At 39.5% G+C, this 15,596-nt stretch overlaps 1 protein-coding gene across 1 annotated transcript in view; it reads left to right on the top strand.

Annotated features, from left to right (window-relative positions):
* Positions 1–15,596, top strand: part of pitpnc1a (phosphatidylinositol transfer protein cytoplasmic 1a) — a 287,674-nt gene that overhangs the window by 232,985 nt on the left and 39,093 nt on the right. The window contains exon 5 of the mRNA XM_073026386.1: positions 8,908–8,979. Coding sequence (XP_072882487.1) covers positions 8,908–8,979 — 72 coding nt within the window. The remainder of the gene's footprint in view (positions 1–8,907; positions 8,980–15,596) is intronic.

The following is a 15,596-nucleotide window of genomic DNA, read 5'->3' as shown; positions in this document are numbered from 1 at the left end:
ATAACTTCAGTGTGTCCATTTGGCCCAGTCTGATACTACAAGCAATACGTATTATGAAATCAATGTGAAATATTAATTTGATGCAGAAATGTATTGTGATTATCAATGAATTGACAAGTTTGTTCTTTGTCAGAGTGAAAACTATCATCGCTTCCATTGCAGTTATAGGTTGGCTTTATTATTTCTGAGCAGCTTTCTTCTTTCCAGCCAATCATTTTCAGTCATTTACTGAATTACAGCCTCCCCTTTTGAGGTTGAGTAAAATCATAAATACAGCAAAAAATTCAGGGGAAACTTCTTAGCAAAGAATTTCCAGGATAAAGTGCATGTTGCTGCTCAGTAAGGTTAGATGAGAACCATAAAAGCAAATGAATGAAAGAGATAGGAATACATATATGTGTAGGAAGGAACATTGAGAAAGCTGTCCAAATGCCAAAGTCAAGTTTACCGTCATGTGCACAAGTATATATCTGCATAGGTGGAATGAAAATCTTACTTGCAGCACACAACATCATATAATTAATAAAAAATTATCTAGTTTATTGTTGTAAACGGTACAACCTCATCTTTCAGCCATATGTCCCAGATTTGTTAAGGTCTAATGAGATGGTGTGGTTGAGCATAAAGCGAGGGAAAACTGAAATATAAGGTAACAAATGGAAGGAGTATGTGATGAAAGGGAAGAAGTCTGCCTAATTATTACTGGTTATTATTCTTGTGAGCTATCATAATAGAAATGGCATGATCATTTATATCAAGGAAACAACAGTTTTTATTATTACTGAGGTTTTTTTGTTCGAGATGAGAGTTATTTTCTGTCAGAAGAAGCCTATATAATGTTTATTTTGGGTGGAGGGATGGCATTCCCGCAATAATCATATGCATAATTTCCCTCCTTTTACGCTCAGGTCTTTTTATATATTCATCACAAGACCTTGGATTATAATCTGATGGTTAAACCCTAAAACTATTAGTTCACACACCAGGGCGAGGAGTAATGTAATATTTGTGCTTTCAAACTATTTGACAAAATAAGTTAATTCCAAAATCAATTTATTAATCAATATTTTGGAAGAGAAATAATTGAATTTTCTACTTCTACTATAACATTTTTCAGAAGGTAGGAGTAGGATTAGGTTGCTTCTCAGTTATAATCAAAATGAATTAAAATCTATTAATACAGGTCTCCTGTCGAGCTATTCTTTCATTTGTCTCACTCAGTCTTCTCCATGCATTAATTCCTCCCAATGTTTCAAAATATTGTCAGGATTTTAAACTGAAAAAAATGTAGATTACTTTGAAGTGGGAATTATCCTTTTTATTGAACTTTTATATAGAATTCTTTCTTTTATGTGTATTAGCATCTCCAGTAAAAAGCCCATACATGATTAATCTTGTGAAGGAAAACCATGATGTCACTCATTATATAATCCTAAACTAAAGTATTATTATTTCCTACTCTCTGGCTGATCTTTTTCTTCCACTACTGAAGACAGCTGTTAATCCATAATTTTGCTTCTATTTGTTGCTAAGCCAACAGTATTTTCCATAATATTTTGATTATTGTCTCTTTATTAGCAATGTGTGGTATATAGGAAGATTGAAGGATGGCTAATGTGCCTTTATTTAAGAAAGGCTGCAAGGACAAACCAGGGAACTGTTGGCCTTAGACCAGATCTTTACATCAGTAGTGGGAAAGTTACTAGAAGAGATCCTGAGGTCAAGATGTACTTGCACTTGGAAAGGCAGACATATTTAAGATCATTGGAGATCATGTCGCACATCTTTGATTGAGTTTTTTTGGAGGTTACTATGAGGATTGATTAGATCTTTTCAAGGATTGTCCCGGGCCCGGCACATTAACTTGCAGGTTGAGTCGGTGGTGAAGAAGGCAAATGCCATGTTAGCATTCATTTTGAGAGGTCTAGAATACAAAAGCAAGTATGTGATGCTGAGCCTTTATAAGGCACTGGTGAGGCCTAACATTGAGCACTGTGAACAGTTTTGGACCCCTATCTTAGAAAAGATGTGCTGGCATTGGAGAGGGTTCAGAGGAGGTTCACAAGGATGATACCAAAAATGAAAGGCTTATAATACAAGGAAATTTTGATGGCTCTGGGTCTGTACTCGCTGGAATTCAGGAGGATGGGGGGGGGGGATCTCATTGAAACATTTCAAATGTTGAAAGGGCTAGAGGATGTAGAAGGGATGTTTGCCATGGTGGGAGAGTCTAGGACAAGAGGACATAGTCTCGGGATAGAGGGGCGCCCTTTCAAAACAGAGATGCGGAGAGATTTCTTTAGCCAGAGGGTGGTGAATTTGTGGAATTTGTTGCCACGTGCAGCTGTGGAGGCTAGGTTGTTGGGTGTATTTAAAGCAGCGATTGATAGGTTCTTGATTGGACATGGCATCAAAGGTTACAGGGAGAAGGCAGGGAACTGGGGCTGAGGAGGAGATGGAAAAAAAGGATCAGCCATGCCTGAATGGTGGAGCAGACTTGATGGGCCAGATGGCCTCATTCTGCCACAATGTCTTATGGTCTTATAGTAAGTGCCATTATGAAGAAAGCACAGAAGGGCCTCTACTTCCTTGATGAAAGCTCTCAGCCTGAAATGTTAACTGTACTCTTTTCCATAAATGCTGCCTGATCTGCTGAGTTCCTCCAGCGTTTTGTGTGCGTTGCTCTACTTCCTTAGAGGTTTGCGTAGATTCGGGGTGACATCTAAAACTTCTACAAATGTGTGGTATAGAGTATATTGACTGGTCGCATCATGGCCTGGTATGGAAGTACCAATGCCTGTGATTAGAAATTCCTGCAAAATAGTAGTGGATACCACTTAGTCCATCATGGGTAAAGTCTTCCCCATCATTCAGCCTATTTACACAGAGTGCCCTTGCAGGAAAACTGCATCCATCATCAAGGGCTACCACCACCCAAGCCATGCTCGCTCCTCACTGCTACGATACAGGAGCCTCAGGACCCACACCTCCAGGTTCAGGAACAGTTAGTACCCCTCAATCATCAGGCTCTTGTACCAAAGGAGATAACCTCACTCAACTTCACTTGCCCCATCATTGTAATGTTCCCACAACCTATGGACATACTTTCAAGGACTCTTCATCTTATGTTCTCAATATTTGTTGCTTATTTATTTCTATTTTTTCTTTTGTATTTGCATAGTTTGTTGTCTTTTGTATATTAGTTGTTTGTTCATTCTATTGGGTGTGGTCTTTCATTAATTCTATTGTGTTTCTTGGACTTACTGTGTATGCCTGCAAGGAAATGAATTTCAGGGTTGTGAACGATGACATATATGTATTTTGATAATAAATTATCTTTGAACTTTGAGAACAGGATAGTTGACGTTATCTGCATAGACTCTTGCAAGGCCCTTGATGGGGTCATAGAAACATAGAAAATAGGTGCAGGAGTAGGCCATTCGGCCCTTCGAGCCTGCACCGCCATTCAGTATGATCATGGCTGATCATCCAACTCAAAACCCTGTACCTGCTTTCTCTCCATACCCCCTGATCCCTTTAGCCACAAGGGCCATATCTAATTTCCTCTTAAATATAGCCAATGAGCCAGCCTCAACTGTTTCCTGTGGCAGAGAATTCCACAGATTCACCACTCTCTGTGTGAAGAAGTTTTTCCTCATCTCGGTCCTAAAAGGCTTCCCCTTTATCCTTAAACTGTGACCCCTCGTTCTGGACTACCCCAACATCGGAAACAATCTTCCTGCATCTAGCCTGTCCAATCCCTTTAGGATTTTATATGTTTCAATAAGATCCCCCCTCAGTCTTCTAAATTCCAGTGAGTATAAGCCTAGTCGATCCAGTCTTTCTTCATATGAAAGTCCTGCCATCCCAGGAATCAATCTGGTGAACCTTCTCTTTATTCCCTCTATGGCAAGAATGTCTTTCCTCAGATTAGGGGACCAAAACTGCACACAATATTCTAGGTGCGGTCTCACCAAGGCCTTATACAACTGCAGTAGAACCTCCCTACTCCTGTACTCAAATCCTTTTGCTATGAATGCGAACATACCATTTGCCTTTTTCACCACCTGCTGTACCTGCATGCCCACCTTCAATGACTGGTGTACAATGACACCCAGGTCTCATTGCACCTCCCTTTTTCCTAATCGGCCACCGATCAGATAATAATCTGTTTTCCTGTTCTTGCAACCAAAGTGGATAACCTCACATTTATCCACATTAAATTGCATCTGCCATGAATTTGCCCACTCACCTGACCGATCCAAGTCACCCTGCATCCTCCTCACAGCTAACACTGCCACCCAGCTTCGTGTCATCCACAAACTTAGAGATGCTGCATTTAATTCCCTCATCTAAATCATTAATATATATTGTAAACAACTGGGGTCCCAGCACTGAGCCTTGCGGTACCCCACTAGTCACTGCCTGCCATTCTGAAAAGGTCCTGTTTACTCCCAAACTTTGCTTCCTGTCTGCCAACCAATTCTCTATCCACATCAATACCATACCCCCAATACCGTGTGCTTTAAGTTTGCACACTAATCTCCTGTGTGGGACCTTGTTAAAAGCCTTTTGAAAATCTAAATACACCACATCCACTGGCTCTCCCCATCCATTCTACTAGTTACATCTTCAAAAAATTCTATAAGATTTGTCAGACATGAATGGGTCCTGAATTGTAGGCTGGCCCAGAACTTGAGATCACTTGGGATCCAGGGTGAGATTGCAAATTGGATACAAAATTAGCTTGATGGGAGGCAGAGGGTATTAGTGGAGGGTTGCTTTACAGTTTGGAGACCTTAATCAGTGGTACACCAAAGGAATCACCCTGGGTCCTTTGTTGTTCGTCATCTATATTAATGATTTGGGAGAGAATATAGTTGGTATGATTAGTAACACACAGAAAATGCTGAAGAAACCCAGCAGGTTAGGCAGGATCTATGGAAATTAATAAACAGTCAAAGTTTCAGACCAAGACTCTTCTTCAGGACTAAGAGTGAAGAGGAAAGACACCAGTATAAAATAAATAAAATAAAAAGTTTGTGGGGGGAGGGGAAGGAGGCTAGCCAGAAAGTAATAGTTGAAGCCAGGTGGGTGGGAAAGGTAAAGGGCCAGAAAAGAATGAACTTGATAGGAGAGGAGAGTGGACCATTGGAAAAATAGGAGGGGACCCAGAGAGAAGCAATAAGCAAGTAAGAAGAAGTAAAAGGCTAGAATGGGGAATAAAGGAAGAGGGGAAGGCAACAATTTTTTTACTGGAAGGAGATACCAATATTCATGCCATCAGGTTGGAGGCTACCCAGACAGAATATATGGTCCTGTTCCTCCACCCTGAATGTGGCCTCCTCTTGGTACAAGAGGAGGGGACGAACTGATATATCTGAACAGAAATGGGAATCAGAACTAAAATGTTTGGCCACCAGGAAGTTCCACTTTTGGCGGATGGAGCCAAGGTGCTCAACGAAGCAGTTACCCCTGTTATGAGTGATGAACAGACCTGATGGAAATGGGGTACAGAGTTAACCATTCCCCCCCCCCCCCCGAGAATATGAACTATTGCTGTTGCTATGCTGCTACTAAGGGAGAGCGATGAAGCCCAGGCAGGGACATCTGCTGCAGATAAGAGGGAGAGAGAGACTGTTGATCTATTGTATTTTGACTCTTCCTGGATTATTTACCTTTCACTACAAGGACTCTACTTTGCTCGTTAACATTCCTCAGGAGACAGCAGGAGTGGCCTGATTTGATGGACACGGTCATTCAGAGTTGATGGATAGCGGAGACCCCGTTAGTAGGGATAAAAGACAGGTCTGGGGAGACACCCTTCAGACACACCAGTGGACACTGACTGAGTGTTGTGAACCCACAGAAAGGTGGGGTTTTTGGAGAACAAATCAGGAGATCGGTCAACAAAGCTCACAGTGTTACTGCAGGGCCGGTGGGGACTTGTGTGTGTGTCCACTCATGCCAGAGTGACGAGTCCACCACAGAAGAATGGTCTAGCTGAAGGACGGAGGGGTCATAGCTGAATGGCCACAATGACATGACGGGTTAAGAAAGCCACAGAAGGTTTGCCTGCTGCAGCTGCTTAATCTCTCGCTCTCTCTCTCTCCAACGATTACAACACAACAACCATAACTACCTCAGCATGTATGAACTGAACTGAACTTTATACTTTTCGATGACAATTCATTTACCCCTAGACATCGATAGAGCTTGTTTATTATTGCTTATTATTATTCCTACACTTTTAGGTTTATTATTATTGCTAACTTGTTTTATATGTATATTTGCATTTTTGATACTGTATTGTGTAGTTTACTAATAAACACCTTTAGTTTTGGTACCACCAGACTCCAACGGATTCTTCTTTCTCTGCTGGTCTGACACCCAGTTACGGGGTACGTAATACCCCGATTTACAGCATGATAGTAAGTTTGCAGATGACACCATGTGGTTTCAGTGAATAAGATTGTCTAGGGTTACAAGAAGAAATAGATCAACTTGGAAAGTGGGCAAAGGAATGGTTGGTGAAACTTAGTTCAGGCAAGTGTGATGAACCAGGATAGGGCTACATAATGAATGGCACTGTCCCAGAGAATGTTGAAGAACAAAGGGACTTTGGGTACATAGCTTCTTGAAAGTGGCCTGAAAACAGTGAAGAAAGTAAACAGTGCACTTGTCTTCATTGATTGAGGCATTGAGTATTTGGGGTGGCATGCTGGCACAACAGCTAGTGTAATGCTTTACAGTGCCACTGCCTGTAAGGAGTTTGCACTTTCTCTACGTGCTCCAGTTTCCTCTCACATTCCAAAGACGTACAGGTTAGGGCTGTCTGTCCGTCTGTCTGTTTAAATTGCGGGCATGCTATGTTAGTACCAGAAGGATGGCAACACTTGCAGGCTGCCCCCAGTACGTTCTTGGTCCATGTTGGTTATTAAAACAAATGATGCATTTCAATGTATGTCTTAATGTACACGTGACAGATAAAGCTAACCTTTACCTTTATAATCTGTTTATCTTGAGCATTTGGGAAGTCATTTTACAGGCTTACAGAATGTAAACCTTCGTTTGTGGTTGTCACGTGTCCGGAAGGAAGTGATTAAGATCAAGAAGGTGCAGAAAAGCTTCACAGGGGTGTAACAGGACGGGAAGTCTTGGGTTATAAGGACAGACCGGATCGGCTGAGATTGCTTTTTCCGGTGCAAAGGAAGCTGTGGGTGACCTTACAGAGGTACAATACATTAAAATTCTGAAGGGTAGATAGGTAGGTAGATCTTCACAGATATTTTCCCAGGTTAGGGGAGTCTAAAACTAAAGAGCACGGAATTAAAGTGAGAGAAAAATTATTTAAAGGGGATTTGAGAGGCAAGTTTTGCATATGGAGCACGAGCCTTGTTTTCCAGTATCGCATCATTGTTTGTCAGTGCGATGTGCTGTTTAGAGGGGGCAGAAAAGGGTCTTTATCTTCTGGATGTTTAGTATAAGGTTCATCTACCATTCTGCTTCAGTGAAAGGATTAACAATTTCAGCCTCTAAAATTGCACAGATGATGAGAATCTTTGTGATGATTTTGCCTCTGGCAGCAGCAGAGAAATAACTCTATAATTCCTACAGTCAGACTTGTATACTTTTTTTGATCATGATGGTCAGTTTGGTCCCTGGTTATAGAGGTTAGTGTGCTGTGGAATGGATTCAGGTTCAGAGTTATTTATCATAAGTACATTGAAACATTCAGTGAAGTGCACCATTCGAGTTAACAACCAACACACCCAAGGAACGCTCGGTGTCCCTGCACATTCTGGCACCATTCTAGCATGCCCACAATGTTCAACCCAATACACAACACAGAACAAGGTAACAATAGCAAAAACAAGCCCTTCACACATGCAGATAGGCCTCCGTTCCCAGGTCAGGCCATCTCCGAGCTCCAGGCCTTGGCCCCAGACTCTCAGGCTCACAGACATCGGAAAAGATTGCAGTATTGGGGAGATTGGAGAGGGACAGAGAAAATGCCTATATTCATTTCGAGGTCACAGTTAAAATGTATGTTGTGCATGTACCAACTATTTCTGGATTAATGGAAAGATTTTGTTGGGAGATATACTTAACAGAATTCAGTCTACCTTTATTTCTTGTCCTGTATATTACCATTCTACAGTTGAGTTGCTATCTTCTAACTGGTGCCCTCTGAGTCAGCATCTTCCTGAGAGGAGGGGACAGTTTTAAAATCTGAAGAACTGCTTGGCACAAATGTTTTAAACCATGCAAACTTAGGAAAACAAGATAGGCACAAGTCTGATTCCTGCCTGCTGCTTCCTTTGAGTGTTGTAAACAGAGACAATGCAGTAAGATAGATAGATAGATACTTTATTCATCCCCATGGGGAAATTCAACTTTTTAAATTTTATAAAATTAGCAGGGAGAATAGTCCCTTGCCACCAACTGTGGGATGCTTATAAAGAATCACAAGGGTATCTTTGAGCATATTTTGCACCTGCCACTTCTGGGAAGAGGTACTGTCAGGTTAATGCTTCTGCAGTTTAAAAACAAATTCAGAAAGTAGCATCTACCCCCTGTAAGATACTGATTTAATGTTAGTACCATACTGAGCGATCTTCCAGAATGTACAGTATACAGGCCCATAACTGCACCACAGTTTACAACATCAAGCTTGCAAGTTTTAAGAAGTGCATTAAAAGGTTGAATTTCCATGGAATTTTCCTGATTGTCATAAAAATTTCAGAGAAACATGTCTCTCTGTAGTAATGTTTATACCTCATTATTTATTGCTGAATTCTATCAAGAATATATGGCCACCTGTTTTGTTATGTTTCTGCACTGAACACTTTCTTGCCATGAATGTAAACAAGAAGGTGATTAAATTTGTTTACTTTTGTTTTTCAGTGCTCTTTTTTGCCTAAATTTTCCATTCATATAGAGACAAAGTATGAAGATAACAATGGATCAAATGATCATGTAAGTACCTAATGTTTTGAGGCAATTCTGGTTCAATGTTGCTCTCGGTTATCAACTAATGCACCTGATAATTTTCCATAAATGTGAATGCATTCCCAACTTCTGGAATATTGCTTAGCTCCAATAAGAGTACAGAAGTAGGGAGCAATATAATTATTTAAAAATAAACATTCTATAATCATTTAATTCCTAAAATATAGACAAAACAGATACAATAGTGTCCAGATGAAGCATCTCAACGTCGACAGTCCATTTCCCTCCATAGACACTGCTTGACCCGCTGAGTTCCTTCAACGCTCCTAATGTTGCTGTAGGCAAAACAGATGATTCTCTGTTTGGTCTGATTCATTAAATAATTGGAAAGATTAATTCTGCAGAAAATTGGAAATATTTCTACAAAACATACCCATTTTATTGATATTGTGTAATTGAGTTTAACAAGTTTAACAAGTTTCAGTTTGTACTTGAAATAGGATGCCTTCAAAATGACAGGAACTGTGATGTTGGAGGGCCTATAGTGCCCAAGTAACAAAAAAAAGCTACAATACATAGGGTATAGAACACTGCAATGATGATGCTGTATCACATAACATGGAAAGCACAACACTGATAAAGGGCAAAGTGACGTCTGAGATACTGGGCAAGGCAACAAGACAGGATTATATCCTGACTGAGATGCAGAGGGATGTTGAATGGTAAATCTGGAATAGTAACTGAGCTCGTAGAGAGAGAAGATTACAGATTAGCTTTATTTGTCACATGTAAATCAAAACATACAGTGAAATGTGTCTTTTGCATCAAATCAAATCAGTGAGGATTGTGCTGGGCAGCCCACAAATGTCACCACATTTCCATTTCCAACATAGCATGCTCACAAGTCGCTACCCTAACCGTACATCTTTGGAATGTGGGAGGAAACCTGAAGAAACCCGTGCGGTCACGGGAGGCGTGTACAAACCCCTCACGGACAGTAGAAGAAATCAAACCCTAATCTTACACCTAGCTCTGGAAAGCATTGTGCAAGTCAGTACACTATGTTGCAGAGACTAATGCAAGCTCTTGTTCATTCATAATAGCCAGTGTCCCAATCACAAAAGTGTGCCCGAATTTGGCATACGTGCCTCTCCTCAGGCTGCATACAGTTTAGTGAGTTGAAATAGAGCTGTGTTATCATGTCAGTGTGAAAGAGGATTGGTGGAACATTTGACCAGATCCTTATGTAATCCTGAACCACTTGACTACACTGCAGAATTGTGATAATTTCCCAGCACTGTTTATCTTTCACCTTTGCTTTGTTTTCTGAAAACGGGTCCAAAAATAAGAGTGTATTTCAAAGTCAAAGTCAAGTTGAGTTTAGTGTGATGTGCACAACCACAGGTGCAATGAAAAACTTAATTGCAGGCATATTGCACCATATAACAGCATAAACACAAGAAAAGCATGAATTAAACATAAATTATACACCATTTCTACAAGAAAGAACACATTTACAAAGAAAAATCAAAGCCCATTTTAGCTCAAAATGGTCATGGTGTTGCTAGCTGTAGTGATTAGGGCTTTGCTAATTAGTTCAAGAAAGGAATGTTGAAGGAAAGTAACTGTTTTTGAACCTGGTGGTGTGGGAATTCAGGCTTCTGTACCTACTGCCCGGTGGTTAGTGCAGGTGAATACTAAACACAGAAACTCCCCTCTCCTTCCCATAAGTTAAATTATAAATAGGTGACAGAACTATCTTCAGTGGCTCCCAGGAACACAGAAGAATAACTAGATAAGTATGTATCCAATAGATTCAGAATATCATTTTCTTTTGTGACATGATTGGCAAAAGAAATACTCTACTGAGTAACTGAATTTCAAACCTCAACCATTTGTGTTGTTACCTGTCTCCAAGATGGGCAAGAAATTATTTTTGAATTTACTCCAGCAATAATGTTTTCCCACTATTGCCAACAATGGTGTTTATAATAAAATTAACTAATACCGCATCATTGAAATTCTTAACATAACTCAAAAAAATTAATATCAAACATCTTAATTACTTATTTATCAAAAAGCACGCTGCTGGTTTTTATGGAACTACTGTTTGACTTTACCTCTAAATCCTTCATCTTAAGCAGTTCCTGGAAATGAAGAATGATTTGTTGGTTCTGAGATTGTTGATGAGGCCAGTGTGGGATTTACTCTGAGGAGAAGAGACAAGTTGTCTGGGAAGAGACGTCCTTCTTCACAGTTTAAGTTCCTCTTAAACCGCTTCCTCTGTCTGCCTTGTTTTTTTTTGCTGAGAAGAGAATATCTGTTCAGTGAGTCTGGGAACAAGCATGTGAATGATCTGGCCAGCTCATCAGAGCCTCGGTGTAGGCAGGGGATGTTGACCTGGCAGAGGATACTTGATGTAGGTTTGTTTATCTGCCAGTGGATTTGGAAGACGTGCAGAGACAGTAATGGTAATGTGTCTGCAGTGCTTTATGAATCTGCAAAAGGTAGTCTATGTCTCAGATGCACACCACAGCATAGGATTCTTTGTTGCCTGGTAAACCGTGAACTTTGTACCAGGGCTGAAGTGTCGACCTTTACCTCTGATAGACAAACGTTGTGTTGTCGCACCAAAATCGATGGTAAATTTCATTATCGGTGCGACCTTCAATGAAATGTTTGAGATGGTCCACGTATGTTTCCTATAGTGGGGAAATCAAAGGCCAGACAACACAACCTCAGAATACAAGGACATCCCTTTGGAATAGAAATGAGGAGGAATTTCTTTAGCCAGAATGTGGTGAATCTGTAGAATTCATTGCCACAGATGGCTATGGAGTCCAAGTCAGTGGGTATACAGTTTTTAAAGTGGATGCTGATTGGTTCTTGATTCATACCAGTCAAAGGTAAGGAGAAGGAAAGAGCATGAGGTTGAGTGGGAAAATAAGTCAGCCATGATGGAATGGTGGAACAGACTCAGTGGGCTGAATGGCCTAATTCTGCACCTGTGTTTTATAGTTGAAAGGTTTTATTCCATAATCTCACAACAGACCTCTATTGTTTGGAGAGCTGTTTTGTACAGTGAGACAGATTTATACAGAATCTTTTGTTTTACAAATGTGAAGAGTGAGGCCCACTTTCTTGTTGTGCTTATTCCAGCTATACCTTACAGAATTAAATTGTTCCTTCTGAGTGCAGACACTGAAAGTCTTTCTGAGCAACACGCTGGAGGAACTCAACGGGCCAGGCAGCATTTATTCAGGGGAATAAGCAGTTGACATTTTGGGCTGAGACCCTTCATCAGGGCTGGAAAGATAGGGGGCAGAAGCCAGAATAAGAAGGTGGAGGGAGAGGGAGGAACACAAGCTGGCAGGTGATAAGTGAGACCAGGTGAGCAGCTTTTGACCTTAGCTTTTATCCAGGTAAAGACTTTCCTGAAGTGGTAATGCCCCATCTCTGATTTTAGTCCAGGTATTAATACAAGCTAGCATGCTGATGCTGAGGCTCCTTTACAGAAGAACGGATTGTACAATCTGGTGCTCTGTTGAAAAGGCAGAAATATAGAAGTACAAATCAACCTTGCCTATTTCAAAACAGTCCTGAACATCTGGATCAAAATACCACTGACGCACATCTGCATCACTGCATCTAACCATTTCTGTGGGAAACTGTGAGTGATGTGCAGAAGGTATTGTCAGGAAGAGTTCACAGTGTTACTGGCTAAAGTGGATAAATGAGAGGTTAGATAAAATACATTAATCAGATTGTATTCCTTCACAGTGGCTCTCAGGCTCCATCTAATGGTAACTTTAATATCTTTTCCATTTTTGCATTGTTTTTTTTAAAATTTTATATATTTTGTAGAAATCTTGTAACAATTTGCGGTTAGTTCCTGCATGAGAAACAGGAAGTTTCAGTGCTATAATAATGAGTGCAATACAAAATGCTGAGGAACTTCCTGTCCCACTAAGTCTATTTACAATTGTCTTTATAAATGACATTCCTCCCTGACTGTCCATGCTCAAATATCTCACTATTGTACAGTAGCTATGTCAACAATACATCTTGAAAATGATTACTCTGATCATGTCACTGCTATTGGAAAGACAGGATTATAGAAGCATAAGTCAACCTGGCCTACTTTCACACAGCCCTGGACATCAAGTGTAAAGTATGTGTTTAAATTTAACTTGCCCTCATGACTTTTGCCTTTCCTAGAATGGTCTTCAACAAAGTAACATGCATGCAGTTTATCATTTTTCACTTCCTAACCATTTTTCTTTTGGCAACTCTAGGCAATGCTCCAAATGATTATTTAATTTTGTAGCTGTCACAGAATTCAGGCTCTGGGGGAATTTGTACTAATTAATAACTCACTACAATAATTTATTGTACTTAAAAAAACTTTCCAGGATTAGATAAAGGTACAGATAAACAGCAAAAGAGTTCATTTTTACATTTAAATTAATTTATTTCTGGTGTTTCAGTTCAGGACATCTCTCAAGTTTCAATTTTTAGTGATGACATGGATGTCCTTGTGCTTCCTGGTTAATTTAATACATTTGTTTCACAGTTTATTTTCAGCTGAAAAAGGATCTAGGGCTTTCCTTTCATCGAGTGTATAAGGCAAATAAACTTTTTTCAGGCTTCCAGCTGGTACAGGTATTGATTATAACTGGAGAAGATGGCAGAGTTTGTCAGGAAAACGCTGGTTATAATCCATACTTGTACCTGGCTGGAGGCCTGAGAAGAGCTTGTTCATTATTTTCAGCTCTTTACAAGACTGTGGTGTTGTCACTGCAAAAAATGTTGAATGTATTTAATTAAAATTTACGCTTCTCTTTCCTTTCATCCACTACGTCTGAACTCTCCTGCCTTCTTGGCTTGTGTCTGTTCCTCTCCATCCTTCCTTCTATTCTTCCTGATGCTTTCAGTCTTAGGTTGGAATCATCTCTCCAATCCCCCTTTTGTTCCTCGGGATATCGACATCACGGGTCATCAATCTTTACCTCTGAGCCTGCCTTCCCATTTAATGCTTCCATCCTACAGCCTCACCATGAAAACATCCCCCACCTCTTTGTAACAGGCTCTGGGGGAGTTTGTACTGACTCATTCAAGTATATTGTCTAAAAATTCAACCAGAGTTAAGAATCCATAGATTTCAGAGCAAGGTACAAGACGCTGACACTACACTGTATAATATATAAAGTAATGTGTTTCTGCCTTGTCATTTATTGCCAACCCTACAAAAATATTATAGCTGCCTGAAGTTCTGAAAAGTGCTGACTGGTAGAGAGTTCTTTCTACACAAGGATACAAATGATTTGCTTCCAAACAAGATTACACTTCAACACATTCCAGAATCTCAATCACTTTTGGACCTAATCTGAAATTTCTCATTTTAAAATCTTTTTTACTAATTATTGTTGAAGATTAACAAAGAAAAGATACATTAAGTCAATATGTCATTATGTACAATAAGGAATTAAATTAGCAAATAACTGATTAACAAAGCTAAGCAATATATCAATAATAATAAGAGAAAATAAAGTGTTAAGAATATTTTTTTGAAAGAAAAAGAAGGAAAAAAAAGAACCCCTACTAACTGAAAAAAAACCCATTGGGAGCACAACCCCGGAGCTATGCATCATACAAGCTTCCATAAAGAAAACATCAATCCGCCAACTCAAATCCACTTAAAGAAAAATCGGAAGGAAACCATATTAATTAACTCAAATCAGATGATAGTAGCGGGCGAATGAACCCCACCTTTTCTTAAAATCAAATCGATGATCAAAAGTTCGACTTCTGATTTTCTCCAAACTAAGACATAACATCACCTGAGAAAACTATTGTATCAAAGTAGGAGCAGAGGCATCTTTCCATTACAACAAAATAGCCCTTTTGCAGATTTTGAAGTTGGTTAATTGCGGATTTTGAAGTTGGTTAATTATGGATTTTGAAGTTGGTTAACTCTTCTTCGATTTGTGCCAATCACTCTTTAATTCAATTTAAAATTGTACGTCGTTACTATTTGACAAAGGAGAGACTGTCTAAAATGTTTCCTGATGTTGATAGTCAGTGTGACAGATGTAAAACCAAGACAGCCACATTGACACATATGTTTTGGTCATGTTCTGTACTGAAACATTTTTGGAAATCTATTTTCTCTACAATTTCTAAAGTTTTAAAAATTAATTTACAACCTAATAACTTGACAGTTTTATTTGGTATAATCCCTCAATAGATTAATGGTATTTCTCCATCAGACCAACATGTAATTGCATTTGTTACATTATTGGCCAGAAGGGCTAATCTGAAATTTCTGAATGTTTTCCATACTGCAGACTCAAATACTGATTCTCATCCTCAAAATGTTACAACTCAGTGAAATATTAAGTGTCTGAAGGAGACATTCATTCCACAGTATGACAGTCCTATCAAGTATAAAGTTATTCCTTTAAACGTAATGACTTCTGCCTTTCCTAGGCTGGTCTTGAACAAAGTAACTAATGAAGTTCATCGTTTTTCATTTCTTAACCATTTTTCTTCTGGCATCTCTGAGCAACACTCCAAATGATTATCTGAAAAGCACTTTATGGTTATCTGTTACCTGTTCTGTGAGAGAAAAAAATACAATCTGG

This window comes from Hemitrygon akajei, chromosome 22, assembly GCF_048418815.1.
Source record: "Hemitrygon akajei chromosome 22, sHemAka1.3, whole genome shotgun sequence".
In the NCBI taxonomy this organism is placed as follows: Eukaryota; Metazoa; Chordata; class Chondrichthyes; order Myliobatiformes; family Dasyatidae; genus Hemitrygon; species Hemitrygon akajei.
This window is presented reverse-complemented; position numbering and strand designations above follow the sequence as displayed.